Source organism: Lacerta agilis, chromosome 14, assembly GCF_009819535.1.
Source record: "Lacerta agilis isolate rLacAgi1 chromosome 14, rLacAgi1.pri, whole genome shotgun sequence".
NCBI classification, from domain to species: Eukaryota; Metazoa; Chordata; class Lepidosauria; order Squamata; family Lacertidae; genus Lacerta; species Lacerta agilis.
This window is the reverse complement of record NC_046325.1, coordinates 51,470,834-51,497,735: the sequence shown is the minus strand read 5'-3', so window position 1 is coordinate 51,497,735 and position 26,902 is coordinate 51,470,834. Positions and strand designations below refer to the sequence as shown.

The 26,902-nt window shown below is 45.9% G+C and overlaps 1 protein-coding gene across 6 annotated transcripts in view; it reads right to left on the bottom strand.

Annotated features, from left to right (window-relative positions):
* The window catches only part of KIAA1671 (KIAA1671 ortholog), a 101,083-nt gene that overhangs the window by 6,741 nt on the left and 67,440 nt on the right, over window positions 1–26,902 (bottom strand). For 3 of the 6 annotated variants that reach the window (XM_033170243.1, XM_033170247.1, XM_033170246.1), the window contains 6 exons: window positions 18,781–18,899; window positions 5,436–5,676; window positions 5,168–5,345; window positions 4,125–4,249; window positions 2,948–3,087; window positions 1,542–1,659 (listed from right to left, as the gene is read on the bottom strand). In XM_033170243.1, coding sequence (XP_033026134.1) covers window positions 1,581–1,659; window positions 2,948–3,087; window positions 4,125–4,249; window positions 5,168–5,345; window positions 5,436–5,676; window positions 18,781–18,899 — 882 coding nt within the window. In that variant the 3' untranslated portion in view covers window positions 1,542–1,580. Of the gene's footprint in view, window positions 1–1,541; window positions 1,660–2,947; window positions 3,088–4,124; window positions 4,250–5,167; window positions 5,346–5,435; window positions 5,677–18,780; window positions 18,900–26,264; window positions 26,364–26,902 lie in introns of those variants that run through there. The other 3 variants (XM_033170248.1, XM_033170244.1, XM_033170245.1) reach the window with 3 other exon arrangements.

Sequence of the window (26,902 nt, the reverse complement as noted above, 5' to 3'; positions counted from 1 at the left end):
CAATCCACTGTTCTCAGCGTCCCATGAAATAAATTGCAGATATTTTAAATCTAGAAGGACACAATAATAGATTTGGATGGCACAAATACTTACGTTATGAAAAGGAAAGGTGCATAAAGGTTTTCAGAACCACTTAATAAGAAAATCAATTTTTATGGTATGGGGAAAATATAAAAACTTATTAGAACAAAAAACACCTTGGTGGCTTTCCCCTTTAGAAGCAATATCTCTGAAAAACTGAATATGAGAAGTAATTGGCCAACTAGGAGGAGATAAGGGATTTATTAACAGATTGGTTACAGTATCACCAATTAAATGATGTCTTTAAGACAGATAAAAAGAAAGGTTTTAGATGTGATATATCAAGATTTCAAAAAGAGTTGTTAGAAAATAATGTTAAATTATTGTCAAAAATGTATAGTTTGCTTTTAGAGTGGCATACAAAAGATGAACAGATCAAGTCAGTAATGATACATTGGGCAAAGGATTTGGGACATAATATCCAGATGGCAGACTTGAAATTTACAGCGTGTTGTGCATTGAAAGAAAACTATATGAAAATGATGTACTGGTGGTATTTGATACCTACTAAACTGGCAAAAATGTATAGGACAAGTACAAATACCTGCTGGAAAGGTAAAGAAAAAGAAGGTACCTTTTACCATATGTGGTGGAAATGTAAGGTAATAAAAGCTTTCTGGGAGATGATATATAATGAAATGAAAAAATGCTTAAAATAACCTTTGTTAGGAAACCAGAAGCTTTTCTATTAGGAATTACAGGTACCAACATTCCAAAGGCCAGGAAAGACTTTTCATGTATGGAACAATAGCCGCCCAGATATTACTAGCCAGAAATGGAAAGAACACAAAGTCCCTACCAGAGAGGAGTGGCAAACCAAGCTGATGGACTATGCCAAGATGGCAAAACTGACTGGAAAACTCAGAAACCAAGAGGACAAAAAGTTTATAAAATAATGGGGGAAATGCATAAGTTATTTAGGAAACCACTGTAAGCAGATGGAAACATTAGCAGGATTTTGATTTCACTTGTAGTGTAACAATTACCATGTATAATATGGATTGATATAAAAGTTGGAGTAGTGAAAAATATGTAGTATTAAATGCAGTGATGGCCAAACTTGGCCCTCCAGCTGTTTTGGGACTACAACTCCCATCATCCCTAGCTAACAGGACCAGTGGAGGGCCAAGTTTGGGTATCACTGATTAAATGTTTAAAATGGGACCCCATGGAAGGGGTGGGAGGAAGTCCTGAGATTTGGAGGAATCTCTATCTATGGATATATATTTGGATACTTTTTTATAACTTTGTATTTGTAAAACCAACTAAAAATGAGTTCAAAAAACCCAAAAAGTTTCTTAAAAATGCTTGCCACCCCAGCTCTGGAATCCAGAGCTCCTCAATGAGCTCCTCAATGAGACATTACGGCTGATGGCCCCTGGTCACCCCGCCCTTTCCCCCCGGCATTGGGCCAGGCTCATTTGCTCTGCAGACCCTCTTCGACTCAACAGGCAGCTAACCCCATCACCGCCACTGCCGCCACCTCCAGACCTTGGTCGTCACACTTGGTTCTCGTATTGGCTCTGCCTCTTCTTGGACTTCAGCTCCTTCAGCCACTGTGGAGACGGCTCCTCCGACCTGGAATGTAGGAAACGGGCCTGAGTCACCCCCTTTACAAACAAATGCATGTCCCATTCGAGGCCCTTCCATGAGAAATTCGTTAGTGGGGAGGTGAAATAAGGAGTGTGCCTGCTTCTCGCAAGCCCATCTTCCCTATGCCCTTAGCCCTTGTTTGTTCCTCTTTGCGCAGAGGTGAGAAGGCAGGGAATGCATCCTGGTTGCAAAACCTTTGGATTCAATCCTACTAATTCATCTAAATGAGGATCTTTTCCCTCTGCACTGCATGGCATTCAGTGGGATGCATAGCCATCGTCCCCTCACAGCTGATCATGCTGAGCTTGGCTGGGGCAGAAGTTCAGAAGTCTTGCCAATGCAATCCTGCCCAGTGATTATAGTCACCTGAATCCAGAAAGACAAGGTGGTATTGGCCCACTTTCCTCAGCAACTGGGATGCGCTTCCTCCCACTGGCACCATGAGTGAAGCCTTTGTTTGCCTTTTGAGATGCTGCCAGATGACCAAATCTGATAGAAGGTGCCGTGAACAGGATGATACAGTTCTGCTAGGTGATTCCTTATTGGCTTCGCTCACAGAACAAGAAGAAAAAACTTAAAATACGGGCATTGAAAATAGTAGCTTATCTGGGGCTGGAAACAGGGCAAAAAACAAACAAACAAAGGAACTGCATGAGTTCCCCAAGTTTCCCCAAGAGTCTTTTCATGCCTTTTGAAAGCACAACTCATTTAAAAAATGTTTAAAGTGCAAAAACTCAGCAAAGTGCTGGTATTTATTTAAAAACAGTCTCAAAACTGGGGACAATAATAGGGTCTGTATGGAGTCCTGAATGTAGTACAGTGGTACCTTGGTTTAAGAACAGCCCTGTTTATGAACTATTCAGTATACAAACTCCGCAAAACTGGAAGTAGTGTTCCGGTTAGCGAACTTTACCTCGGTCTACGAATGGAAGCCGAATGGTGGAAGGGCACCGGCGGTGGGAGGCCTCATTAGGGAAAGCGCACCTCAGTTTAAGAACGGCTTTGGTTTAAGAATGCACTTCTGGAACGGATTAAGTTTGTAAACCGAGGTGCCACTATATAAGCTGTAGAATTCCACTTCAAGATTTATAATTTTAAAGTCACTAGCCCTTATGACTATAAAGGCAGGATTTAAAGTATCTGGGCAACCCCTGCTGGAATCTCAGAAACCAAAAGACCTCTGGGGCTTTCATAAGTAGCAAAGCAGTAAAATCTGCAGAAAAACCTGAAGGTGAATTTCTCAGAATGTCACCCTGACAAGAATCCTCCTCACCTCTCTTCTTTCTCCGTGCCAACAGGCAGAACTCTGCCACCAGGAACTCCAGCCTGAAAAGGGAATTTTGGTGACTTGGACAACTGCACGGGGCTGCCTTCTCCTGTTCCACCTGGTTCATGTCTTTTCCTGAGTTGAGCCTGGAAGGTGGTGAGAAGGGAACCCTCTGGTAAATGTCACGGTTGGATCACAAGTTTCACAAAAGGCAGTGTGAGAAAGGGACCCATAAGCAATGAGCTCACTCCAAGAAATGTCTAGCCAAGGGTGGTTATACATCATGTGGAGGCGCATGGTTTCAGGATTGGAGCACCTGGCTAGTGCATCCAGTCACAAAGTAATCAAGGAGCAGCTATTGGAAAAGACCATGGCCTGAGGAGAGACCAGGCTGCCCTAACACTTAAGACACCCAGCAGATCTCTGCAGTTTGCAGGACAGTCTCTCCTGCAAGTTTCCAAAACCCTACTCCACAGGAACTCAGGACAGAGCTTTTCTGTGGAATAGCATCTCGGATGAGAGACGGAAGATGTCCACTTTCTGGAAACAGCTGAAGACATTTTTTCCCAACAGGCTTTACCAACCAGATAAACCATGGGCTTTGCCATGAATGCCTATTTTGTATGGTTTTAATCTTGTTTCAAATGTATTTGTTACTTTTGTGTGTCTAACTGCTTTTAATTATCTGATGTGTAAATCACCTTGAGATGGAAGGCAATAAATAAATTAATTGTAGCAATAATACAATAATACAATCTGACACGGTAAGGGGCAGCTTCCTAAATCTTCAGGCAGCGTTGAATGGAGGCTCACAGCACAGGGAATGGGTCTCCCAGCTGTCTACTGGGCATCCTGTTCCCAGTCTCCAGTCCCTGGCCCCTTCCTCCCACACTGTCCCACTGCCTCTTTGCGTGCAACATGTGAGGTACCCCATTTCCTGTGGCACTGACCATAGCCCACCCTCAGGTGCCTTTGGGGCTCAGAATGGGCTCCAGGTATTCCCATTGGTACCCAAAGTGCCCCCCCCAGGCATTTATCTTCTTGGGCTACCAAATTACATGAACTAGTCCCACGTGTTTCTCAGCGCAGGTTGAGGCAGAATCAACCTCTCCACAGTGTTCCCACTGGTTCCCACTGCTAAGGACAAGTGTGTATTTGGGGGGGGGGGTGCACCAACATTCACCTTGAGGGCTGAGTGGTCCATCCCTGGAAAGACAGGGAGCCTCTGCAGCTGAGAGACGGGCGACCTCTCTGATGGCTGTGGGTGTCCTTCCTCACCAGAGTCTTCTTTCTTGGCTGAGTTTTCTCCTTAAGAATGAGGATTACTCATGAGGCTTCACATGAGACACTTTGAGGGAGGGAGGGAGGGAACAAAACACAGGGCTAGAAACCCACTGCTTGGCCCCCTCCCACCAGCAGCTTCTTTCTCCTTTCAAAGCAGTCCTTGGGATGACTCCCCAATCAATTCTCCCCAGCCAGAAGCACCAGAAGGCAGCCTGGTCAGCCAGAGGATGTGACTTCACCCTCTGCCATCTTTGCTCCTGCCCAGGCCCCTGTGACTTTGCTGACCAGATCCCTCTGTCTCCAATCTCCCTGTGGTGGCACACACAGTGCGCACCAGGCCTGGCACCAGAGCATGGAAAGGTCAGGCACTGCCAAGGGCCCACTGCTGCTCCAACAACCACCCCCTTTGCAAACAGAGGCACCATGGGGGAATTCAGGGTCTGCACAACCTTTCCTGACCCTTCCAGGTACAGAGGTGACTGGAGAGGTAGCAGGGCAGCAGTAATAAGATCCTTGCTGGCTGGGAGGTGAAAATCAAGTTTAGCCTCCCCATCCCTTCTTTTCTGTGCTTGCACCTGGAGAATTGCAGCCTATTGGAGAGCCAGAAGGCTGAGCCAGCAAGTCCCACAACTATAGCTGCTTCCAGAGAGAAGCCTGTTGTGGGTGGCAGCTGTGTTGTGGTGCAAGCACATATGCAGCTTGGGAAAGTACTGGTATGAAGTATGAATCACCATGTGCTGCTAAATGGATTTACTTCTGCATTTGTATTTACTATAGCTTTATTGTATTGTCTCTCGTATTGATTTGTTCACCGTTTTGTGGGTCTTGGCCACAAAACAGTATAGAAACAAGTGGATGAAGATGATGATGAAAGTCTTGGAGCCCGCAGATTCTGGGGATCTGGGACAGGTTATATAGCACAGGACACCTTCCCTCTGCTACCTGTGGAGTCCTTGAACAAACATGTGCTGTCTGCCTCTTCTGTCACAGAGAGCCGCTGCTCAGTGTCTCCCCCGGTGCTTCTTCTGAGCGAGTGGGAAATTGGGGCTCGGTGCTGGCGCCTCCTTTTGCTGAGCTGCACGCGGGTTTTCAAGACACTGGAGTCCAGCACAGGAGTTTGCTTTGAGAAGAACAAATACACGTGCTGTCAGACACAGACCTGCAACACTGCCTGCAATGTGTCCCTCGGGGACATGCCTCAAGAACTTACCTCCAGGAAGGAGAAGTCTGGGTCAGTCCCTGCAGGCGCAGGGGCCTTAACCCCATCCGCAGATTCTACGTCTGTGCTGAAGCGGTCTAGACTGGTGCTCCTGTGGTCCCTGGAGGAGTCGTGCTGGTCGGTTGCAGAGGCAGGATCTGTTTGAGAGGAGAAGGACGAGAACTGGCTGCTGGGGAGCTGTTTCCGGGCTGAAGCCACGTTGCTTTCTGAGGAAGGGGACTCTGGCACAAAGCTACGACAACCAAAGGGAACAGAGCAGTGGTTAGCCAGAGGAATACAAAGCAGGGAAGGGTGGGTGGTGGCTGAATCATCCCCCAACCCAGGAGACCAGCTGCCTCTTGAAGCAGGCCGCTTAAAGCTCAACCTCACCTCCTGCCTTCTTCATTCTTGTGTTTGGAGGCCCACCTTTCTTGTCCCCAGAACTGACTCAATGGGACAAACAACATGTGGAGTGCTATTTTCCCTAGAGACCCACCCAGATGTTAAAATCAGCAGAGGGGGCCCTTTTGGTAGCTCCCTCAGGATTGCAGGGTGGGGGTGGGGGTGGGGGGGAGGGGAGAGGGCCTTCTCTGTTGCAGCCCCTGAGTTGTGGTCCCTGCACTATACAGCTTTGGGCAAATGCCAAAACCCTGGCCTTTGGTACCTGAGATGTGTATCTTTAGGATCCCTCTTATTTCTGTGATTCTAAATTGTTTTAAACCGTTTTCAATGCTGTTTTTTAATGTTGTAACCTGCCCTGGGACCTTAGGGAGTAGGACAGGTAATGAATAACAGTAGTAATACTGACAATAACCTATTATCTCGCTTGGCATTCTTCCTTTCTTGCCCCTTTCTTGCCACAGAGCACAGGAAGTGGTATGTTTAAAAAGCCAAGGAGAGGCAGGGGGGTCCCAGGATGCCCTGCAACACTGAAGAGTCCAAGTACCAAGGAAGAAAACACCCTGAAGAAAAAGCACACCAAATGCATCAGGAGTAAGGAAGCCACAGTGTGCACACTGACTGCATCTTGGAAGGAAGTGCAGAACTGCCATTCCGGAGCTTCCATGAAGAGGATGATGGACATTTTAAAAGAAAAGCCCCAGTGATCATTCCCTTACTTACTCTTTCCCCACAGTGGTTAGCCAGATTGGGAACCCACCCACTGTATATCCACAGGCTTCTACAGACCAACATCAGACCAATAGTTCAAGTTGGAGGGATTACCTAGGGCTGCTAAGAAGCAGCAGAGGGGGCTGGAGGTATAAAGCAGTATCATGCAGGAGGTGTTTGAGAAGAATGGAAAAGCAAAGCCCATTTCATCCTGGTCCCAGATGGCTAGAGACTGACAGCTACCTCCACTGACCCCTATGGGACCCAGGCTGGCTTTTGAAACCCTGGAGGGTCTCCTTTCCTGTGAAGGGCTGTTGTCCACGGCAAAAGACAAAGGGGGGGGGGCTCTTCAGAGGGTGCACAGGGCCAGCAGCATTACTGAGCACTCTTTCTCTGTGCAATCTTCTGCTTCCTTCCCTCAACTCTTCCTTTGCTTCAGCACCCCCTCCCCACAATTTCTCACCCTCTATTAAGACAGATCTGACCTGGTCACTTGCAGAGAATCACGTGGAGTTAGGCAGGCTCCCTAGTCCCAGTTTAGCAATTGTTCTGGATGGTAACTCAGTGACATCCCCTAAAGGGACCTTTTCTGGCCAAATCAGCATTCCCAAATGGTTTCTAATGACAGCAGCAGAAGCGTGGAATAGTTTGACAACCTCCTGGGGCCTGGGGCCTAGCAGGCGGCCACCTGGCTGAGACACAAACTCCACCCTCCCACCCCATGGAAGGCTGCTCACGTCTGAACTCACCAACAGTGAACAGAAACCTGAAACAACTAAGCATCACGTCACAGCACCATTTTAAGAGACTGTTGCCTTAAAAATACACTGAACAGGCAAATTTCTCAAGCTCTGGTGCTGACTGATTGAGAGGCAGACAGGCCTTGAAAAGAGAACACTTCGCCTGGAGGGCAGCGGCTTAGGAGGGAGCACAAGGTGAGCTGAGCTTGGGGGACACTCTGTAGGTTTTGTGGGTTTGTCTTTTTGGGGCTGTGTGTGATTAAGTTTGTGTGCTTAATTGTTCCTTATTTGTTTGTGTGCTTCTTTCATAGGGCTTGTGCTTGTTTTCTAGAGCTTCTGCCTCTTGGATTTGTGTGACGATCCAGGCTTGTGTGTGTGTTTGTTTCTGGCTGTGTGCTCTTCCTGAAGGGGCAGGGCTTCTGTTGAGTCAGGTGACTAGCTGTAGGCGGAGCTAGTCAGTGCGTGGAGGGCAGCGGCGCGCAGTTTGACCCATCTTTTAGATAAAGGGGAGCTGGTCTCAAGCGCTTATTGGGGGAGACCTAGGCTTCTTTTTTGTCCTGACTTCAAGCTTTTCAGGATGGAGGGTGAGGGAACAACTGCAGTCAGCTGCAATTCCTGCGCAATGTTTGCCTTCTTGCCAAAGGATGTAGGCAGCTACACCTGCAGCAACTGCAAGTTGGTTGCCCTACTAGAAGATAAGGTCCAGCTATTTCAGGCCCGTATATCTACGCTTCAGAAAATTAAGGAACTGGAGCTTTTCATGGATGCAGCAGAGCACACTGTCTGCACCAAGGGAGAGTCAGGGCACAACCCTGACGAGGAGGACAGTTCCCCAACACAGGAGCCAGATGTATGGAGGAACGTGACTCATAGAAGTAGAAAGCCCAGGGATCACTCTGAGTGTTTAGAACTACACAATCGATTTGAAGTGCTCTCCCTTAACATGGAAGATGAAGAACAGACTCCATTTGAAGATCTCTCCCTCATCACAGTTGATGAGGAATATGAAGACGAGCAGCACAGTCAGTCCTCCGGGAAGGTGCAAGTGACCTTGGAAGGCACAGCACATGGAAGAATCCTGACCAAGCCTATGAGGAGGCGTGTAGTGGTGATAGGGGATTCCCTACTGAGGGGTACAGAAGCAGTGATCTGTGGGCCTGACAAGACGTCTCGAGAGGTGTGCTGTCTCCCCAGGGCCAAGATCCAAGATGTAACAGAATGGCAGCAAGGAATCATAAAACCCACTGACAAATACCCCTTCCTTTTGGCCGATGTGGGAACCAATGACACTGCAAGCCATAGCCTCCAGAAGATCAAAAGTGATTATGAGGCTCTGGGCAGGAAGTTGAAGTAATTAAATGCACAAATTGTCATCTCATCTGTCCTCCCAGTTGAACGACGTGGCCCAGGGAGAGAGAGAAAAATATGGGAAGTGAACACCTGGCTTCGCAAATGTTGCCAGCAGGAACGGTTTGGATTCTTAGATCACGGTCTGCAGTTTCTTGAAGATGGACTTCTGGCAAGTGATGGGCTGCACCTCACAAGGGTTGGGAGGAATGTTTTTGCCAACAATCTCAAAAACCTTATCAGGAGGGCTTTAAACTGACTTATGTGGGGGAGGGAGACAGTGGCCCTGAAGGTAGGAGTCTATCAAGTGCTGAAGATGGTCATCCAAATGTCAAGGACCAAATGAAGCAAACAGCACACAGACCTAGTGGCGGGAGGAAAAAAATCCTTAAATAAGAGACTAGGGGGAATGATCAGTGGTCTTCAATGTCTGTATACTAATGCACAGAGCATGGGAAATAAACAAGATGAACTTGAGCTCTTGGTACAGCAAACTAAATATGACATAACAGGCATCACTGAAACCTGGTGGGATGAGTCTCATGATTGGAATGTAGTAATAGAAGGATACAATCTATTTCAGAGAAATAGACCAAACAGGAAAGGAGGAGGAGTGGCATTATATGTCAGGGATGTGTATACCTATGAAGAGATCCAGGATTTAAAACTTCAAAGCCAAACTCAGAGTATCTGGGTCAAAATTAAGGGAGAGAAAAATAACAGTGATCTCATTGTGGGAGTTTACTATAGACCCCCAAGCCAAACTGAGGACATAGATGGTGCCTTCCTGGAACAGATCACCAAGCATTCAAAAGGAAGTGAGATAGTAGTAATGGGGGATTTCAACTATCCTGATATTTGTTGGATGTCAAACTCAGCCAAGAGCATAAGGTCGAACAGATTCCTCATTGGCCTTGCAGACAATTTCATTGTCCAGAAAGTGGGAGAAGCAACAAGAGGATCAGCCATTTTAGATCTGGTCCCAACCAATAGTGATGACTTGGTAAGTGGGGTAGAAGTGGCAGGATCATTAGGTGGGAGTGATCATGCTCTTCTGGAGTTTATTATACTGCGGAAAGGAGCAACCAAGCATACTAAGACTCAAATTCTAGACTTTAAGAAAGCCGATTTCAGAAAACTTAGGGAAACGCTGGGTGTGATCCCATGGTCAGTAATACTAAAAGGGAAGGGAGTTTGTTAAAAGGGAGATATTAAAAGCACAACTTCAAGCAGTACCAATGAGACGGAAACATGGAAGGTGCCTAAAGAAGCAAGGGTGGCTATCTAAAGAACTTTTAACTGATTTAAGATTTAAAAGGGATATGTACAAAAAATGGAAAAAGGGGGAAATCACCAGAGAGGAATTCAAATAAATAGCCAGCACGTGTAGAGACAAAGTCAGAAAAGCTAAAGCACAGAATGAACTCAGGCTTGCTAGAGAGGTTAAAAGCAATAAAAAGGGCTTTTATGGGTATGTCCGTAGCAAAAGGAAGAACAAGGAAACAGTGGGGTCACTTAGAGGAGAAGATGGTGAAATGCGAACAGGAGACAGAAAAAGGGCAGAACGCCTCAATGCCTTCTTTGCCTCAGTCTTCTCCAAAAAAGAAAACAATGCCCAACCTGAAGAATATGGAGCAGATGATTCAGCAGGGGAAAAACAGCTCTGAATAAGTGAGGTAGTACAAGAATACTTGGCTAGTTTAGATGTATTCAAGTCTCCGGGGCCAGATGAACTACATCCAAGAGTATTAAAAGAACTGGCAGAGGAGATTTCAGAACCACTGGCAGTAATCTTTGAGAATTCCTGGAGAACAGGCGAAGTCCCAGCAGATTGGAGGAGGGCAAATGTTGTCCCTATTTTCAAAAAGGGGGGGAAAGAAGACCCAAACAATTACCACCCAGTCAGCCTGACCAGGGGCATCGCTAGGGGGGGGGGCGGTGGGGGCGGTATGCCCCTAGTGGCAGGCGCGACAAGCAGCGGGTGGGGGTGACAAGCGGCGGCCCCTCCCGCCACTCCCCACGCAACGCCGGTCACCCTGGGAGCAGCAGCGCTGCACGGACGGGGTGCTCCCTCGGCCGTGCGCTGTTGCTCCCGGGGCGACGGAGCAAGCGGCGGCGCATGGGGTTGACAAGCGGCAGCCCCTCCCGCCATTCCCAAGCGCTGCCGCTCCCTCCGGCACCCCAGGAGCAACAGCGCACGGCCAAGGGAGCACCGGGTGACCGGCAGCGTGGGGAGTGGCAGGAGGGGCCGGCGCTTGTCACCCCCACGCGCTGCCGCTGGCTCAGTCACCCCGGGAGCAGCAGCGTCGGACCGCCGCTTCCACAGCCTCCTTTTGAGCCGCAGAGCTTAAAAGTGGGCTCTTCGGCTTAAAAGGGGGCTGCAGAAGCGGCGGCAGCACTCCCGGAACGCCCCCGGGGCGGGGCATCGTGACGGCACAATGTGACGTCATGGCGCCCCGCCCCCGGGGTGTTTCCTTTGCCGCCCCGGGTGCCGCGGAGCCTAGCTCCGCCACTGAGCCTGACATCAATACCAGGAAAGATTCTAGAGCAGATCATTAAGCAAACGGTCTGTGAGCACCTAGAAAGGAACACTGTGATCACTAAAAGTCAGCATGGGTTTCTGAAAAATAAGTCATGTCAGACCAATCTGATCTCATTTTTTGACAGAATTACAAGCCTGGTAGGTGAAGGGAACACTGTAAATGTAGCTTATCTTGATTTCAGTAAGGTGCCCCATGATATTCTTGTAAAGAAGCTGGTAAAATGCAGGCTAGACAATGCTACCATTCAATGGATTTGTAACTGGCTGACTGACCGAACCCAAGGGGTGCTCATCAATGGCTCCTCTTCATCCTGGAGAGAAGTGACTAGTGGGGTGCCACAGGGTTCTGTCTTGGGCCCAGTCTTAGTCAACATCTTTATCAATGACTTGGGTGATGGGCTTGAGGACATCCTGATCAAGTTTGCAGATGACGCCAAATTGGGAGGGGTGGCTAATACCCCAGAGGACAGGATCACACTTCAAAATGACCTTAACAGATTAGAGAACTGGGCCAGAGCAAACAAGATGAATTTTAACAGGGAGAAATGTAAAGTACTACACTTGGGCAAAAAAAAAAAATGAAAGGCACAAATACAGGATGGGTGACACCTGGCTTGAGAGCAGTACATGTGAAAAGGATCTAGGAGTCTTGGTAGACCATAAACTTGACATGAGTCAACAGTGTGATGCAGCGGCTAAAAAAGCCAATGCAATTCTGGGCTGCATCAATAGGAGTATAGCATCTAGATCAAGGGAAGTAATGGTACCACTGTATTCCGCTCTGGTCACACCTCACCTGGAATACTGTGTCCAGTTCTGGGCACCACAGTTCAAGAAGGATACTGACAAGCTGGAACGTGTCCAGAGGAGGGCAACCAAAATGGTCAAAGGCCTGGAAACGATGCCTTATGAGGAATGGCTTAGGGAGCTGGGTATGTTTAGCCTGGAGAAGAGAAAGTTAAAGGGGTGATGTGATAGCCATGTTCAAATATATAAAAGGATGTCATATAGAGGAGGGAGAAAGGTTGTTTTCTGCTGCTCCAGAGAAGCGGACACGGAGCAATGGATTCAAACTACCGGTACAAGAAAGAAGATTCCACCTAAACATTAGGAAGAACTTCCTGACAGTAAGAGCTGTTTGACAGTGGAATTTGCTGCCAAGGAGTGTGGTGGAGTCTCCTTCTTTGGAGGTCTTTAAGCGGAGGCTTGACAGCCATCTGTCAGGAATGCTTTGATGGTGTTTCCTGCTTGGCAGGGGGTTGGACTGGATGGCCCTTGTGGTCTCTTCCACCTCTAGGATTCTATGATTCTAAGAACCGAATCCTTAGGCAGCTTTTTCTGCCCAGAAATGCAGCAGCACCAGGCAGCCAAAGGCAGCCTCTTCTCATCAGCTCTCAAGGTGAATTAAGACCACCTCGTAATGAGCTCCGAATGACCTCACCATTTGGGCCCTGCAATGTAGGATATCTTTAACTGAACATGCCCTGATAATGATTTTTTTAATTATATGATCTATAATTTTTTTTATAATTTCCTTTCCTTTCTTTTAGTAGATATGCATGCCAGCCAGTGGTGTTCCTGAAGCCTTCTAGGTCCAACAACTCTTTATTTTCAAGCAAGATCTAATCTTTAAACCAACATAGGCATGCAGAAACATAATATAATCTGAGGTCCGGAACTCCCCAACCTCCCCTTTCTTTAGCATCTGTTAATATTCTATATTGAATTCTTGCCTCCCGCCCCCATTTCCTAATAAAGCTATTTAAATCTCTCCTTCATAATTCAAATGTCCGTCTCCCCCACAATTGGTAGCATTTGAAATAAGAATAGGATCTTGGGCAAGACGGACATCTTTATCACCGCTATTCTCCCCGATAGTGACAAATTCAAACCTTTCCATCGTTCTAAATCCCCTTTAATTTCTTTCCAGATTTTAGAATAGTTATTATCAAATAAATTCCTATTATCTGCAGTAATCACAGTCTAAATATTTTATTTTGTTTACTATCTCCCATTCTGCAATCGACTCTAATTTAATTAATTCATTTTTCTTTATTTTTTGTAATTATTTTAAAGCCAAAATAAAATTCAGATGAGAATTCCCAGAAGGAATTTCCTTTAAATACAAAAGCAAAAAATATAGATTGGCAAATAAAGATCAAAACACACAAATTGTGGCAAAAACATGGCAGAGATTTTGAATTTGATAACCCATATACAGTACCAGGCCCTTGTGGCCTGGCAGGAGGGACAGGTCAAAATCCAATGGGACCAGGAGGAGGGACAGGCAGAGAGTAAATAGGCAGAGCAACAGGAGGGGAAATAGATAACTTAAATAATCAAGACAAAGGGGAATATTAGACAAGGTTGTAGGTAAAAACAAACAGTAAAACAAAATGGCAAAATTAAGTTGGAATGTAAACAGCTTAAATAATAAAACGAAAAGGAATAAAATATATCATATAATTCTCAAACAAAATTTAGATCGTTTATCTTCAAGAAACACATATAGCGAGCAAATACCAAAGAGTCCTAAGTAATAAAAAAATAGGAATGGAATTTATAACAGCAGATAAAGCAAAACAAGTGGAATCAAAATTCGAGCCCAAACAAACTTTTAAAGATGACCAAGGAAGAGTAATAGTGATACAGATCATGGTGCAAGGTGAATTTTTTTATTAATAGGAATCTATGCCCCTAATGAGAAAAAAGCGGAATTTAATAAGAAATTAGAGACTAATAATAATAATAATAATAATAATAATAATAATTTATTTATTTATACCCCGCTCATTTAATGGATTTTGCAGATCGAAAAATGATATTGATGGGTGATCTGAATAGAGTCATGTTGTTGCAAATAGATAGAACAATTAGAAAGAAGGATACTAAAGAGGGCAGACTCCCCAAAACCTACTGTGAGATGGTGGACAATTAAAATTTGATAGACATTTGGAGAAACAAACATCTATTAGATAGGGAATTTCACTTTCCATTCACAAGTGCTTGAAAGCAGTGCAAGGATGGATGTGATCTGGCTGTCTAAAGAATTAGAACTGAAGGTAAGGAAAATACAAATAATGCCAAGAACAATATCAGACCATAATCCTTTATTTTTAGAAATGCAAAATGAAATACAATCCACTTTTAGATTGAGATTAAATGAGGATTTATTAGATTCAATAAAAAAAGCACAAAAGGTATTTGGAGACTTTTTTGAGCTAAACCTTAATAAGGGTACGAAAGCACAGATAGTATGGGATGCCAGTAAAGCAGTTGTGAGGGGCTTATTTATCCAACAAAATACGTATAGGAGGAAATTGAGAGAGAAAAAGAATTATTAGAGGCATTATTAAAAAAAAGAAAAAGAATTGATATGCAAACCAAACAAAAAGTCCACAAAGCAAGTAATAAAATTATTACAAACACAATATTCAATGATCATCAATCAAGAAATAGAGTGGAAAATTAAAAGAATAAAACAAAAGTATTTTGAATATGCAAAAGAACCAAGGAAACTATTAGCATGGCAGTTGAATAAAAATGAGCAAAAAATAGCATAAATAAAATAAAATAAAATGGAAAAACTATAGACAATTCAAAAGAAATTAGGAAGGCTTTTGCTAAATATTTTACAGAATTATATAGGAAAGGTTGTGAAAAGGGGAAGGATATAGATGAATATCTGAAAGCTAGTAATTTACCAAAAATTAAAGAAGTAAAATTAGTAATTATAAATGCCCAGATAACAACGCAAGAAATATTAGATGCAATTATAAGCAGGCAAAAATAGGGAAATCGCCAGGACCAGATGGACTATCAGCAAAATATTATAAGAAATTAAATAATCAACTGTAATACCATTACAGGAAATAATGAATGAAATTTTAATATTAAAGAAAGTTCCAGAGACATGGAAAGAGGCTTATATAACTTTGATTCCAAAACAAGATGCCGATGCAGCATCAATAAAAAGTAATAGACCAAGTTCATTATTAAATAATGATTATAAATTATTTGCTAATATAATGGCCAATAGAATGAAAATAGTACTGAATGAGTACCGGTATATACATCATGACCAAGCAGGATTCCTTCCAGGCAGACAAATGAAAGACAATATAAGAAACATTACAGATATTATAGAATATCTTGAAGTGAGAAATGAAAAACAAGCAGCACTGATGTTTATAGATGCTGAAAAAGCCTTTCACAATGTCTCTTTGGAATTTATGAAAAAAAAGTTCAGAAAAGGAATTCAAGCTATATATTCAAATCAAAATGTGAAATTAATTGTCAATCAGGTGGTAACAGATGAATGTAAAATACAGAAAGGTACAAGACAAGGATGCCCGTTATTTATCTTGGTCCTAGATAAGGGCAGATGAAAATATTAAAGAAATTAAAGTATGGAAAAAGTCATACAAATTGAAAGCCTATGCAGATGATCTGGTAATCACAGTTGAAGACCCCAAAAATTCTCTTTTGAGGCTGATAGAAAACATTCAGGAGTTTGGGCAAGTAGCAGGATTTAAATTAAATAAAAGTAAAACCAAGTTATTAATTAAAAACTTAACAGAAGCAGATAAAAAGGAATTATTTCAAACCATAGAAATAGAAACCCATAAAAAAGTGAAATATTTAGGGATGGGGCCTTGCCATGGACACTGAGAAGGTGAGGGCAGTGCTGGACTGGAAGAGCCCCAAAACCAAGAAGGATGTGCAAAGATTTCTGGGCTTCAGTAACTTCTATCAGAAATTTATCAAGAACTTTGCGCATGTTACCACGCCCATCACGGACTTCTTGAGTGGTAAGAAGAAATTTCAGTGGACAGGGGAGGCGCAGGAGGCGTTTGAGCGTTTAATTGAATTAATCTCTTTATTGTTTAAAATCATAACAACTAAAAAATCTTCAGCCATTAACAAACATACATTACATACATTACATACATACATTACATTCATACTTTCAAACATCTTACAAGTATACACATTTATTCTCACCTATCTTACAACACTTCATAACCTTGAACCTTAAAAATTAAGTGGAGAGTACGAGAAGACAGTAAGAGTAAGGAACAAGAATTACAGCTGTATGTTATGTTAAAGAAGTTAATTAAGAAATACAAAAAGGATAATTGGAAGTTTTGAGACTGAGTGTCATTGAGGGTTTTGAGGCAAAGGGGGGCTGTTGTTCCACAAGTGGGCGCTGTATATTCCTGGAGAGGACTTGAGAGCCAGAGTCCTCAAGCAACTTCACGACAACCCCACAGCGGGACATTTTGGCCAACACAAGACCATGTTGCTCATTACAAGGGATTTCTGGTGGCCAAGGGTCAGGGAAGATGTGTGGGATTATGTGTGAGGGTGTGACATATGTCAGAGGGTGAAGGGAGAGAGAACGGCCCCGGCGGGGCTGCTGGAACCCTTACCCACCCCGGGGAGACCATGGGAGGCGGTGTCCCTCGACTTTATCACTGATCTGCCCTTGTCACAGGCTAAGACTGCAGTGCTGGTAGTGGTAGACCTGCTAATATGTGCCACTTTATGGCTTGCCCACATGCAGTGTCAGCAGAAGAAACCGCAAGGCTGTTTGTAGAGCACGTCTTCTGGCTGCATGGCATCCCTTCGCGGGTGATTTCTGATCATGGAAGGCAATTTACCTCGCAGTTTTGGCACAAACTTATGATGTCAAGGAACTGCCATCGGGCTGTGAGAGGGGGCTGAGGCTCTGTCGGAATACAGAGAGCCCCAACGTCACCTGGACAACAGTACCAGGAGCCAGTGTGGTGTAGTGGTTAAGAGCAGTAGACTCGTTATCTGGGGAACCGGGTTCGCGTCTCCGCTCCTCCACATGCAGCTGCTGGGTGACCTTGGGCTAGTCACACTTCTTTGAAGTCTCTCAGCCCCACTCACCTCACAGAGTGTTTGTTGTGGGGGAGGAAGGGAAAGGAGAATGTTAGCCGCTTTGAGACTCCTTCGGGTAGTGAAAAGCGGGATATCAAATCCAAACTCTTCTTCTTCTTCTTCTTCTTCTTCTTCTTCTTCTTCTTCTTCTTCTTCTTCTTCTACCTCTTCCAGTGTGGGAAGCAGCAACGCCTCTAGTGGAGAGGAGAGGGGAATGGGCAGCCTGGTGGGGCGAGGGCTTGGAGATGCTGCGGAGAGCCCCAGAGCCTCATCTCGTCTGGCTGACCAGGAGGGAGGTATGACATTTCCGTCACCCCAATTGCGCAGAGGGATGAAACGCAAGGAGGGGAGGAGGAGACTCGGGGTTCCGAAATTCTTATGTTGGGGACATAGCCAGAAGGGGCCACTCCCAGATTCTGCTAGTGACTGAGATGGACATGAACTTTGTTGCTCTGCACTGTAAATAGTTTGCACAATAAACCTGATAAAAGACAGGCCGGAGTTCTGCCTCGTTACTCGTGAGTAACCACCACAAGGATCTTACACACTTGATTAAACACTTACAATCAACAAACAAAACCTAATAATGATGTATGGTATAATCTTTACTATATTAGGGAATAAGATAACATGCAGGGGAAGTGAATACGTTATAAACCAGAAAGGGAAGTTGGGGAAAGTCGTGAGGTGGGGGTGTAATTGGAAATCTATTTTGTGACCATCTTACCAGTAGTAATTATGTTAAAATTTGTTGTAAAACACTCTCTCTCTCTCTCTCTCTCTCTCTCTCTCTCTATATATATATATATATATATGTTGTTGTTCAGTCGTTCAGTCGTGTCCGACTATTCGTGACCCCATGGACCAGAGCACGCCAGGCACGCCTATCCTTCACTGCCTCCCGCAGTTTGGCCAAACTCATGCCAGTTGCTTTGAAAACACTGTCCAACCATAATGGCAGAACCTGACATTTGTCCCTATTAAAATTTGTTTTGTTAGCTTGTGCCCAGTTCTCCAATTTGTTGAGGTCATTTTGAATTTGCAATCTGTCTTCTGTGGCATTAGCTCCCAGTTTGGTGCCATCTGCAAATTTGATGAGCATCCCCTCAATTCTTTCATCCAAGTTATTTATAAAGACATTGAACAACAATGGGTCCAAGATAGAACCCAGCAGCACCCCACTTGTCACTTTTTCCATGATGACAAGGAACCATTAACGAATACTGCTTGGGTTTGGTCAGTCAACCAGCTACAAATCCACCTAACAGTTACTTTGTTCAACCCACATTTTACCAGCATCCTCACAAGAATATCATAGGGGACTTTTTGTAGAAAGCCTTACTGAAATCAAGTCCAGAAGCTCAGAAGCCTTTCAGTTCTGCAACTCTGTACAGCTCTTGCTTACTAAGCCCCCTGTGATATACAGCCTTTGCTCTTCCCCTTTTGCAAAAGGGGAACTGAAGCTTAGAGGCAGCACCTCTCCCCAAGGACACACAACAGATCAAGAGCTCAGTTTCCAAGGTTCAAGCCTACTGCAAAAGTGCAGGGATCAGAAAGAGCCATTGCCCAGGTCCCATTCATTGTAAGAGGGCTGGGAATGAGAAAGGTAGGTCCGAAGTGGATCCTGACTCCAGGTGGGAGCAGGCCCATCTCCCTTACAAAGGCATCAGTGGACCTTGGCTGCTCAGGGTTGCCACCCCAGGAGCCTCACCTGTCCACACTGGGCCGCTGGTCGCTCCAGGTGCCATACTGACTGTCCGTCTCTTGCACAAGTGTGTCGGTGTCCTTGGCTTCTGCAGCTGGCCTGCCAAAGCACTGCTTCAGCTGATCCTGCAACACACAAGGGAGGGGAGAGCATGCATTAGCCCCTTCTAGGGCAAGGAACAGGTAGCAAGTCTAGCAGCTGTGATGTCTGTTTCCTCCTGGCACTTAGCAGGGTGTGGCCTCTCCAAGGGGCTTTCCAAGCATCCCACCCACACCTTCTATAGGGAGTCACCTGCATAAACAGAGAGGTGTACTCTTGTTCCATGGCTGCTTGTTCTTATAAACACCCCCCCCCCCAATACAGCAAAGGGCCAAAAATATGGGGAAGTCACCTTTAAGACAACTTTCAAGGAGGCTGAAACCAGCCTATCTGTCCTGGTGTCACTTAAACTGCTGTAGGTATTGTTGCTGTGTGGGGGCTATGAGCATCCTTGAATAGAAAGCCGGTTGTGTGATGGAGGGGATTCCCAGGAAGAGTAATTGGGGGGGGGGGCTCCTGGGTCAGCTTTCTTGTACCACGCGGAAAAAGAGTTAGAAGGACTCACAGAAAAATAGCAGGGTTCTCTCACAAAATGTGCCAAGGTTTTCCTCTTAGGAAACAGAGCATAGACTCATCTTTCCTAGACAAAGGTAGCTTTAGAAACCCGTGAACACCCCAAAATCTGGTACTGAGTGTTCCTTTCTCTCACTTTATACATTTTTCTTTTCCGTTTGGCTAATCCATGGGTAGGCAAACTAAGGCCCGGGGGCCAGATCCGGCCCAATTGCCTTCTCAATCTGTGTCCTTTTATTTTAAATGCATCTGTGGGTTATTTTTGGGGTCTGCCTTGTGTTTCTACATGAGTAGAATGTGTGGTTCTATTTAAAATGCATCTCTGGGTTATTTGTGGGGCATAGGAATTCATTCCAACAACATTTTAGGCCACTATTTAAAGTTGATTTACATCACAGACCATCTTTCGACGTATATCTATCAAGGCTGCACAGAATCTGGCGACAGCGTAAGTGATTTCTGGGCTTTCATCCTGTAATAGCAATGAGATATTATGTTGTTCTGAAAGCCCAAGAGACTTATCTAAAATGGGTTGGATAAACCTTGCTCGGACGTCCGTATAATACTTGCAGTAGAAGAAGACATGTTCTAATGTTTCCTGCTGCCCCGCACCACAAGGGCATTTCCTTTCTTCATGGGGTATCTTCTCATAACGGCCTTCTTGCATTGCTGAAGGTAATGCCCGACATCGGGCCAAAGTGAATGCCCTTCACTGCTTTGGAATTTCAAGATTAGCTACATATGGCATTTGGGTGGTCAAATATCGTCTATTTTCACTAATCAGAAATCTTGGGGAGCTAGCCAAGTCAGCTTGTCTTTGAGTGTCTACCACTCGCTGTTTAATAGTGTTTCTTGCTCCTTCATACCCCATGGCAAGCAGGGTTTGTGGATTAAATCCCAGGGTTGCTATTATTTTCCCCACTGCTCCTTTCCATGTTGTTTGGAAGTCATCTTTGATGGTCAATGGAGCCAGGCCACTCGGGAAGAAGACTAGTCTCAGCCAGTAATTTAAAATGGCCAGCCACACTCTTGCCTCGATTCTTAGAACTCCAGTCTCGAGGCGTATGGTGGCATTGGAGACATATCTGGGTACTTGTAAAGCAGATCTTAGGAATTTGGATTGCACCACCTCTAAAGGGGCATAGTTGGTAAATGGGCCTAATTGAGCACCATATAGCATTGTTTTTACATTGTTTTTTATAAATGCAAATATCTTGTTTTATGCTGGTCTGTGACTGAATAAAGTACATTCATTCATTCATTCATAGGAATTCATTTTTATTTTATTTTTTCCAAAATATAGTCCGGCCCCCTACAAGGTCTGAGGGACAGTGGACCGGCCCCCTGCTGAAAAAGTTTGCTGACCCCTGGGCTAACCTGTTCAAGGTCCTTCTTATCTTGCCCAACCCCTTTTGTTTACGGAATGCCCATCACAGGCCTTCCTTCTCTCTCTCTCCCTCTCTCTTGGCAACTGTGCCACGATTAGGTCACTACCAACGGGCAAAGCTATTGAAAATGTTAATTAATGGAGGCAGCAAAGCGAAAGAGCAGAATAAAGCTAGGTCAGCCCAATAAAAGCCCTTTGTTTTATGCAGTCCCACTCCAGCCACCAAATGATTCTGGTCCCTTCCACCCAGCCTATCATGACCATCGCTTTTCATTAAAAAAGAAAAAAAGAACTACGTGCTTCCTTTGCCAAGGCCCTCTGAAACCCAAAGAAGTTATTTGATTTGCTCTCAGCCCTGCCATCAGCACCCCTCTAGAAGCTCAGCTGCTGGCAGGTCACACTCTTCCATCCTCAGAACTTTCCCAGCTCAGGGAAGTAAACACAGACATGTGACACACTGGCCACAATGTTAGCAATGGAGGAGTGATTTGCTAACAACACACACCAAGTGTGGCCACTCCAAAGGATTCCAACTTGCGCACTTCTAATGGCAGGGACCTTTACAACATAGACACACACTCCTTTTTGTGCCTGAGGAAAAACTGAGAGAAAATACAGCCAGGGGTAGCTCAGGAGGGCAAGTCCCAGCCACAAGGAAGGAGGCTCTCTGCTTAAGTCCTGGGGATCTCCTCTGATTCCAGATCATATTCTTAGTTGAGACTAGGCCAAGTGGCTACTGGTGAGACAAGGAAGGACTCAAGTAAGAACTTGTCCATTATTGTCCAGTGGACAACTTTGCCATGGTGTTCTCTGGGCTGTTGTCCAACAGAAGCCACAGAAGACTTAAATATCTGCTTTAAGGCACCTTCCACTCAAAAGCACAATCAAACCCCTTGTTTGAGTCACAGCAAGCTTCACCAGACCATAATCTTTGGGTTCTTGTGCCAGAGAACATCCTGGTGGATTGGGGCTCTCCCCTCTCCAAAGTGGGTTGACTTTGCATTGACCAACAGGGAAAAGTGAGAAAAGCCCTGGATTTAGGGAGGGGGGGGGAATTCTATTTAGTCTGCGTTTAAAGACAAACTGGCCAAACTCCCATATTCTTTAAATGCAGACTAAATAGAATTTCTCCCCCTCCCTAAATCCAGGGCTTTTCTTACAAGAAACCTTTTCTCCCTGCCTTGTGTTGTGCCAGAGTCCAGCCAGAAGCACTTCTTCATTTTTACTGTTGGTCAAATGTGACTCAAATCACAACCATCCCATGAAATGTGCATTTCTCAAAATAAAATAAAATAAAAATTCCAGTATAGTTCCCTAGTCAAGTAACGTGTACAAAAATGCAGATAAAAGCTGCACAGATTGGTATGCATTAATGTGTATATTAGGCACAATTGCATACAGAATGTACAGTGGTGCCTCGCAAGACAAAATTAATTCGTTCCGCAAGACTTTTCGTCTTGCGGAAATTTCGTCTTGCGAAGCACTGTTTCCCATAGGAATGCATTGAAATTTAATTAATGCGTTCCTATGGGAAAAAAGTCGGGGAGAGCTTGTTGCCGGCAGCAGCAGGGGGGGACTGGGCCCAGCCGGAGCCTCCTGCCGCCTGCACCGAGCAAGTGGGGAGAGCGGTGAGTGAGCGGTGGTGGCTGCCGCTTGCCCCCGATCGCTCTCCCCACACCTGGCTTCCTCCCGCCACTCACTCACCGCTCTCCCCACACCCCCCACAGCCGGCTTCCTCCCGCCGCCGCCACTCTCCCTGATCGCTCTCCTAATACCCGGCTTCCTCCCGCCACTGCCGCCGCTCACTTACCGCTCTCCGTCGCGCTGTTCTCTGCCTCCTCCTGCCGTGTCCAGCTGCCTCGGGGCGCGCGGCCCTGCTGGGCGCCGATCCAGGAGGCCACCTCCTTCTCCTTCTGGCTTCCGGAAGCTCGGGGGGCTGATGCGCGCCGACCAGGCAAACCTCCTCCTCTTCCTGCAGCAGCAACAGCCAAGCCACGGCAGAAAGAGGAGGAAGTTGCTTCCAGCCTCAGCAGGAGGAGGTGGCCTGCCGGGGCGCGCGGCCCTGCCGGGCGCCGATCCAGCACGCAACCTCCTCTTCCTGCTGGCTTCCAGCCTCCGCGCACCCCGAGGCAGCTAGACACGGCAGGAGGATGCAGAGAACCGCACGGCGGAGAGCAGTAAGTGAGCGGCGGCGGCGGCAGGAGGATGCCGGGGGGTGTTGGAACGCGATCGGGAGAGGGCGGAGGGCAAGGGGGAGGAAGCTGGGGGTGTCGGAATGCGATCGGGAGAGGGCGGAGGGCAAGGGGGAGGAAGATGGGGGTGTCGGAACGCGATCGGGAGAGGGCGGAGGGCAAGGGGGAGGAAGATGGGGTGTCGGAACGCGATCGGGAGAGGGCGGAGGGCAAGGGGGAGGAAGCCAGGCATGGGGAGTGTGAGCGGGGAGAGCGGTTAGTGAGCGGCGAGCGGGGAGGGCGAGCGGCGAGCTGGGAGGGCGAGTGGGGAGGGTTCTTCTTACAGTGGTACCGCGCAAGACGAATGCCTCGTCTTGCGAAGCAAGGCCATAGAGGAAATTCGTCTTGCGGGCCAACTAAAAAATCGCAAAACCCTTTCGTTATGCGAGTTTTTTGTTTTGCGAGGCATTCGTCTTGCGGGGTACCACTGTATTCGGATAGATTCACACTGAAATGCTGGTGAACTTTCATGAGGTTTTTCTGAAAGAAATTTTCAAATTGTTGCAAGAATGCGGAGAACTAAATTTAAGGTTGGAAAAATAAGAAATTGAGAGAACTGAATTGGATTGTGAGATAGACTATGGAATAATCACATGTTGTTCTAAACTACTTGACCCAAACCACAGGAAAGTTTCCAGTGTGTTAGTACAGCTGCTCTACTAAGTGCAACATTTATGTTTCTAGGCTCAGTCTTGGGGAAAGAGTTTAGAACCTCCAGCTCAATGAATATCTTGAGGCAAACAGTCACCACACTTTATGTGACACATTAAATAACTGCTGGAACATGCAGGGTGTGAGGTTGGGAGCCACACCACCAAAAGAAGGCACTCCAGTCAGCTGGCCAGAGCAGGAGCTTCCAGGTGAGACTCGCTAACTAGTCCACTGGACAGGAGCCTGCTTAGTCACCACACTCACCATCAGCAGTGGGGATTTAAAAACCCAATACTGTAAATGTGTACATGGAGAACAATGAAAAATCTACATTTTCAACACTTCTCCTGTGAGTAAAAAGTCTGCTGAAGGGACAGCTTGAATGTGTAACCCATGGCTGTGTCATGAAAGCTTATCTTTAGACATCAAAATGTGCTATGGAAATTCTTCTACCAATGATGGAAAGTGTCAAGGGACACCCCAAAAAATCCTCCAGGCAAAACATTTGAGAGTTGCACCCCAGTTTGTGGTTTGGGGGCAAGGCTGAGTTGCACACTTCTATTACAGGCTGCTTCTTAGTGGGTCCAAGTTGTCCACATAAAGTGAGAAGACTGGTACAGACACAGGCTGGCACCTTCTGGTGGCAAAATGGTGCTCCCCCCCCCCAATCCTTTGCATTTCAGCTGGTGGCATTTGGTTGCAAATTCCTTCCACAGGTTGATCACAAACTTTGTAAAAAAAAATTTTTTAAAGCCCAAGGCTGTTACCTAACTGTGAAAAACAAACACCCCCATACACCCCTTTTTCATAATATCTGTGCTGCAGTTGGGACTGTGGCTGGTGAAAAGATTTATATACCAATAACAATTTATTATTTATATGTCACCCATCTGACTGGGTTGCCGCAGCCACTCTGGGCGCCCCTCCCCCCAAAAGTAGTAAAAACACAAATTGCCCTTATCTGCAAGAATCTGATGTTCAGGCTGCTCTTTAAGCCAGCAGTTCTTAACCATTGCAAGCAAAAGCCATCACAAAGGCAACCTGAGAACACATAAATTTCCTCACCATACAGAAGCAGTCGTATGAAGAGTTCAAGGTGCCCCACCAACCCATGGTCCCCACCCCACAGCCAAGTTGCTGAGCAACAGCTCCCCTAGACCTGTGGCAGTCTTCTATGTCACTGCTTTGCAATGAAACTACTCACCAGAATCGACATGATGCATTCAAGGTGCAGCAAGCAAACCTTGGTGCCTGCTTAGTTAGGCACAGTTATGTTCTCGACACTATCCCACTGTAAACATGACACACAACCAAACAATCAGCTAAAATACACCAACCCTCATGCACCTCTTAGCTAGGCTCAGGTTGGGGTGAATTTTCAGGAAAAGGAAGTCCAGCCACTCTCACAAATGCTTGTCCACACACATCCTAGTTTTTAAGTCCGTGGATGGAATGGAATTTCTCTCAGAGGGAGCAAAATAAAAAATAAAAAAATCCTTCCAGTAGCACCTTAGAGACCAACTAAGTTTGTTCTTGGTATGAGCTTTCATTTGCATGCACACTTGGTCTCTAGGGTGCTACTGGAAGGATTTTTTTTTTGTTTTTTTGTTTTGACTATGGCAGACCAACACGGCTACCTACCTGTCTCAAGAGGGAGATCAGAGATACCAAGATGAGGCACAGAGAGGCATACAGCCTCTGGGATACGCTTTTGGCTTCAGTGCAGCTACAAAAGTATGCCCCTGCCCTGATAACTTTCTCCAGCCTTCCTGAAAAGCTATGGGCTACCTGCAACCCCAAAGTAAGACAACCACCAACTTTCGCAAAGTGTTTGAACTGCCAGAGGCCACCCCAGTAACCTGATGAGTAGCTACTTGCAAGCCTCCTTTCACAGTCAACCCATGCAGCTTGTACCTGGAAATCAAGCAACCCCCTTCTACCCACACAGCTTATGAGTGCCTGCAGTTCCGTGGCTGCAATGTTTAGCTAGATGGATTAAAAACCCTTTCATTGACAAAAAATGTGCCCTCAACTACTCAATGTGTTCTTTAAATCTATTTTTAATACAATGAATTTTTAAAAAGAGAGGATGGCACAGCAGGCAGACGTGGCCTCCAAGTTGTCAGCCTTCTCCATCTTGGTTCCTGCCCTCCGAATGTTTTGGACTACAACTCCCAGACAAATATGCTGGTTGGTGCTAATGCAGGTTGCCGGCCAGAACATCTGAAGGGCATTAGGTAGGGGAAGGCTGCTCCAAGGGCATCCTATAAAACAGAACTATTGCTTTTACACAAGTACATATTTAAGTGATTAAACTGACCACAACATTTTAATCAGGTGACAATTTTAATGTCACTTTACTCAAGGTTTCCTTCTCCACTCCAACTGAGCAGAGAGCTAACACAGTACACATGCCCAGCCTCCTATTCTCACAGTGGCCAACCAGATGCCTGTGGGAAACAGAGAGATACAGAACAGGCACATATTTCCTTTAAAAAGTTTACTGACTGACCACACGGAAATGTAAAGGCAAAATCCACATATTGCTCCCCACAAAGCATACCAACACACACACACACAAAATCCAAGCACCATTTCCAAATACTCACTACTGGATAGGTTAACTTTGCCCACAAGGATCTGAACATGGCCCAAAGCCTTTTTTTCCTAGACTCGGTGAAGAACCCCCGGTCCAATGTGGAGATGGTGTTAGGCAGAGCAATTTCCTGAGCGAGAGACACCTTCCTCTCCCCTCACGTTTGCTGCTGCAGCAACAGATAAACAGTTCCTAGAACTGAGCAGGATCCTATCCCAGCTGACCTCACCAGCCATGGCAGTTATCTGGAAGATTTCCCACAGCATGAAGACACAGCATTTTCCTGTAGATGATGACTCCTCTGAAGAGGCAGAGAGGAGATGGAGCCAGTGCAACCAGCAGCCCAACTCTCTGAACCGCAGCACATGAGTGGCATGGGGGCCAAGAAGGATGCAATCCAAAAGGTGTGCCTTGGAGCCCTGTCAGGGTGCTGGGAGACCATGGGAAGCTCTCGTATACCAAGCCAGATCCTCGGTGCCTCTAGCCTGTTCTGTTTGCACTGCCTGGGGGTGGTTCTCCAGGCAAGGGACCTTGGTCAGCCCCATCCAGAGAAGCTGAGGATTGACCCTGCACCCTTCTGCATGCACAGCACATGCACTGCTATGAGCCACTCTCCTTCCTTTGCCTATAGTGTGAACTCCCAATATTCTT